This window comes from Propithecus coquereli, unplaced genomic scaffold (assembly GCF_000956105.1).
Source record: "Propithecus coquereli isolate 6110/MARCELLA unplaced genomic scaffold, Pcoq_1.0 Scaffold221, whole genome shotgun sequence".
NCBI classification, from domain to species: domain Eukaryota; kingdom Metazoa; phylum Chordata; class Mammalia; order Primates; family Indriidae; genus Propithecus; species Propithecus coquereli.
This window is the reverse complement of record NW_012147301.1, coordinates 1,895,985-1,899,992: the sequence shown is the minus strand read 5'-3', so window position 1 is coordinate 1,899,992 and position 4,008 is coordinate 1,895,985. Positions and strand designations below refer to the sequence as shown.

Genomic DNA, 4,008 nt, shown 5'->3' with positions numbered 1-4,008 from the left:
CAATGCTGACTTACCTATATCAATGTTTTCTCTTCCCAGTGCCACAAGTGAGAGAAATAGTATTTCTCTGTATAAACTCCTAGGGGGTAAGAGGTGTGGAGAAAATATTAGTATTCATATAGTCTATATATGTTCTATAAAAATTTTGGGGCTAACATAAGCATGAGATAGTCTAACAAATTACTAAGCAAACAATACGAATCTTCTTAGAGGAGCAATATATGTATTTAAGAGAATGACTTACCTCTGTCTTTTAAAATGTGGACACTTATTCAGTGTCTCTAAAATCTGACTCATCGGTCCATAGACATCATTCCTTTTAATGCTTTTTACCATACTTTTCAATAGTTCCTGGCTAAATGAGTTATCACTTTTTTGTAATAAATGGACCATTGGATATTTCTGGGCTGTAAAAGAATAAAAGAGAAGATGAAGGAAAATATTATCTGAGGAAAGGAGAAAGAAATTAAGCAGCAACTTACAGATATTAAAGGAGTTACAAAGCACTAAAAATAAATTAAGGGCAAAAGATAAAGGAATAGAAATCTAATGAAGAAAGCAAAAAAGGAAAAAAAGAAGACAAATAATGACAAAAAAGACCTAAGGCTTTTTGTGGTCTCAAGTAGACAATAACTAAAAATGGTGTTTCCCTTAATACAGCCCTTGAAATTCTATATCGGCAGCCTGGGATGGAAACAAATAAAAAATAAGTAAAAGAAGAAATTGGGACAAGCAATGTGCTGAAAGCTGAATTCTACAAAACATAACCAACCCCACCATCACGTACACAGCACCCCTCAAAAAACAAAAACCAAAACCAAAAAAACACTTTGACCTCCACAGAAGGTAGCACTAAAAAAATCAAACTTAACACTCACTCTCAAACAAAAGAGTACGATTTTGACCTGTAAGACAAAAAGTAGTAGAGTAAAATAAAAGTCAGTCAGTTTAGGCTATTTAAAGCAAGTAGAGATTACTCTAATAAGAATGAAGTCAGCATTCTATGACGGCACTTACTGTGGGCATTCCAGAGGATATACAAGGGCTGTCCTGGGTCCTGATGTAATTTCATATTGTCCCATAACATTTGTATTAAAACATATTTACTATCTTCAGACATACAGTGTCGAGGGATCTGTGTTGTGGAATAACCAAACATTCATTAATGATCTTTACATGATAATTTTTGGTAAATATTTTATAAAATTCTTATAACTATTTTTAGGATGTATGTGTGCAAGACAGAAAAGAGAACAGAAAATGACTGATTTATATGTATTTGATATCTATTGAAGAAAGAAAGGCTGAGTTGAGAAGCTAATGATCTCTAAAGTAGCAGATTTAACAAAGCACTTAAGATCAGTGAGAGAGTGCCATGAGGAGCTAATTTTGCCCTGCTCATGATTGAGAGTCCACAGAAAGATGAATCCGGTAGTCCCATTCTATATAACCCAAGACCCCAGCCCAGATAACTCTGACTGACTTAACATCTTTGTCACTCGTAATGAAAATCCAGAGCACATGCACAATCAGAGGCATGAAATACAAGAAGGGAGAAGACAAAATTCTGAACTTAGAGGCTGCCATTTAGTGGCAGTGGCAGCATATGAAAAAGTAAAAACACTTTTATACAACATTATCAAAAACACAAATGAACATATAACTAATTGCCTAAATGTTAAGCAAAAATTCAGAGTAAAGGAATAAAGAGAATGGTAGCACATGATTACAATATGATTTACAGTAGTCCACCCTCATCCTTGGGGATACGTTCCAAGACCCCTAGAAGATGTCTGAAACAGCTGATAGTACTGAACCTTACATACATTTTTTCCTATCCATACACATCTATGGTAAAATTTAATTTATAAATTAGGCACAATAACAGATTAACAATAACTAATTATAAAATAGTTATAACAATATGCCAATATCACTACTCTTGTGCTTTGTGCATTATTAAGAAAAATAGGGGCTACGTGCACACAAGCACTGTGATACTGTGACAGCCAATCTGATAACCAAGATGGCCACTAAGTGATCAATGGGCAGGTAGGGTATATAACATGAATACGCTGAACAAAGGAATGATTCACATCCTGGTGGGATAATAAGAGATCTCATCATGCTACACAGAACAGCACAAAATCTAAAACATATGACTTATTCATTTCTGGAATTTCCCATTTAATATTTTCAAACTGCAGCTGATTCTGGGTAACTGAAACCACAGAAAGCAAAACTGCAAATAAGGGGGACACTACTGTACAGACATCCTCCTAAAACAAAAGCGTTAGGTTTGTTTTTGAAGGAGGTATGAGATATGAGTGGTGCTTACTCACAAACCCTTCTCGTAAGAGTCATTTCCAGTTTATTCTTGAAGCTATAACAAAAATTCAAGCACATTGTGTAAATTTTAGGAGGAGGCTAAAAAAAGACTGTCTTAATTGCTAGATGTAAGAAAAAATTGTAAATGAACTAAAACAATTCTGTTTATCTAATGATTCAGATGGTTATTAAAAACACTTAGCATAAAAGCAAACCTTACTTTGTTATCGTTAGGAATATACAAACAATACAACGGTGACAGCAGCATTGCCTTTTAGTTAATTTTTACTCTCATACCTTTGAATACTTGTTACAATGCTCAGAAGAAAGAATCAATCCAGGTAAGTTACTGGGCAAGTCAAGACGTCTAAAATACCACACCAGGTTCCAAAAAACAATTGGATGATGGTCCACAAAGTCTGCCACTGTTATTGCATGATCGCCTTCATTTTCCAACAAGCTTTCAAGTTCCTTCCACACCACTAAAGGACTAAGATATGGAACAGTGACAGGATCTGGGCTTGGAAGGTGCCATTCTAATCCTAAAGAGTCCTGTTGAATAAATAAAACCCGTAAATGGCAAATGTAAGAATGATTCATAGTAACCCATTTAAAAAAAATTTCTGTCAGTGGGCCAGGCACAGTGGCTCATGCCTACAATTCTAGCACTTTGGGAAGCTGAGGCAGAAGGATTGCTTGAAGCTAGGGGTTCAAGACCAGCTTGGCCAACACAGAGAGAGACCCTATCTCTACAAAAAATAAAAAAATTAGCTGGGTGCAGTGGTATGTGCCTGTAGTCCCAGCTACCCAGGAGAATGAGGCAGGAGGAACCCTTGAGCCCAGGAGTTTAAAGTTGCAGTGAGCTATGATGATACCACTACACCCCAAACCCAGGCAACAGAGAAAGATCTCGTCTCTCAAAAAAAAAAAAAAATTTCTTGTCATGTAAAATAAACTTTCAAAAGTGAAGGAGAAGCAAAGACTTTCTAAAAAAAAAAAAAAAAAATTAAAACGTTTATAAAGTAAAACACTTACAGTAAGCTAAGGTTCATTTATTATTGAAAAAGAAATTTTTTTTGTTTTTCTTTTTTCTTGACCTTTCAAAGAAAGGAAAAATATTTTTTAGTAAATTCAGTGTAGCCTAAGTGTACAGTGTTTATAAAGTCCACAGGAGTGTACAGTGATGTCCTAGGTCTTCACATTCACTCACCACTATCTCACTGACTCCCCCAGAGCAACTTCCAGTCCTGCAAGCTCCTTTCATGGTAAGTGCCCTATATAGGTGTACCATTTTTATTTTGCCTTTTCTATGTTTAGCCATGTTTAGAGACACACATACCGTTGTGTTGTAATTGCCTATGGTATTCAGTGCAGCACCATGTTGTACAGATTTGTAGCCTCGGAGTGACAGGCTGGACCATAGAGCCTAGGTGTGCAGTAGGCTGCACGATCTAGGTTTGTGTAAGTGCACTCTGCGATGTTCCCACAAACACAACATCGTCTAACAACGTATTTCTCAGAACATATCCTCCTTGCCGGGCAACACATGGCTGTGTATGTCTATTCTTGTGCCAGATCCCACACTGTCTTGATTACTGTAGCTTAGTAGGGGGTTTTGAAAGTAGGAAGTGTGACTCTTCCAACTAAAATATATATTTTAAAGAGAAAGCTGATGAGACT

The 4,008-nt window shown here is 36.2% G+C and overlaps 1 protein-coding gene across 1 annotated transcript in view; it reads right to left on the bottom strand.

Moving 5' to 3' along the window:
• DENND4A (DENN/MADD domain containing 4A) overlaps positions 1 to 4,008 on the bottom strand; it is a 175,146-nt gene that overhangs the window by 7,581 nt on the left and 163,557 nt on the right. Inside the window, exons 30-33 of the mRNA XM_012644820.1 lie at positions 2,626 to 2,880; positions 1,018 to 1,135; positions 245 to 407; positions 15 to 79 (exon numbers count right to left, since the gene is read on the bottom strand). Coding sequence (XP_012500274.1) covers positions 15 to 79; positions 245 to 407; positions 1,018 to 1,135; positions 2,626 to 2,880 — 601 coding nt within the window. The remainder of the gene's footprint in view (positions 1 to 14; positions 80 to 244; positions 408 to 1,017; positions 1,136 to 2,625; positions 2,881 to 4,008) is intronic.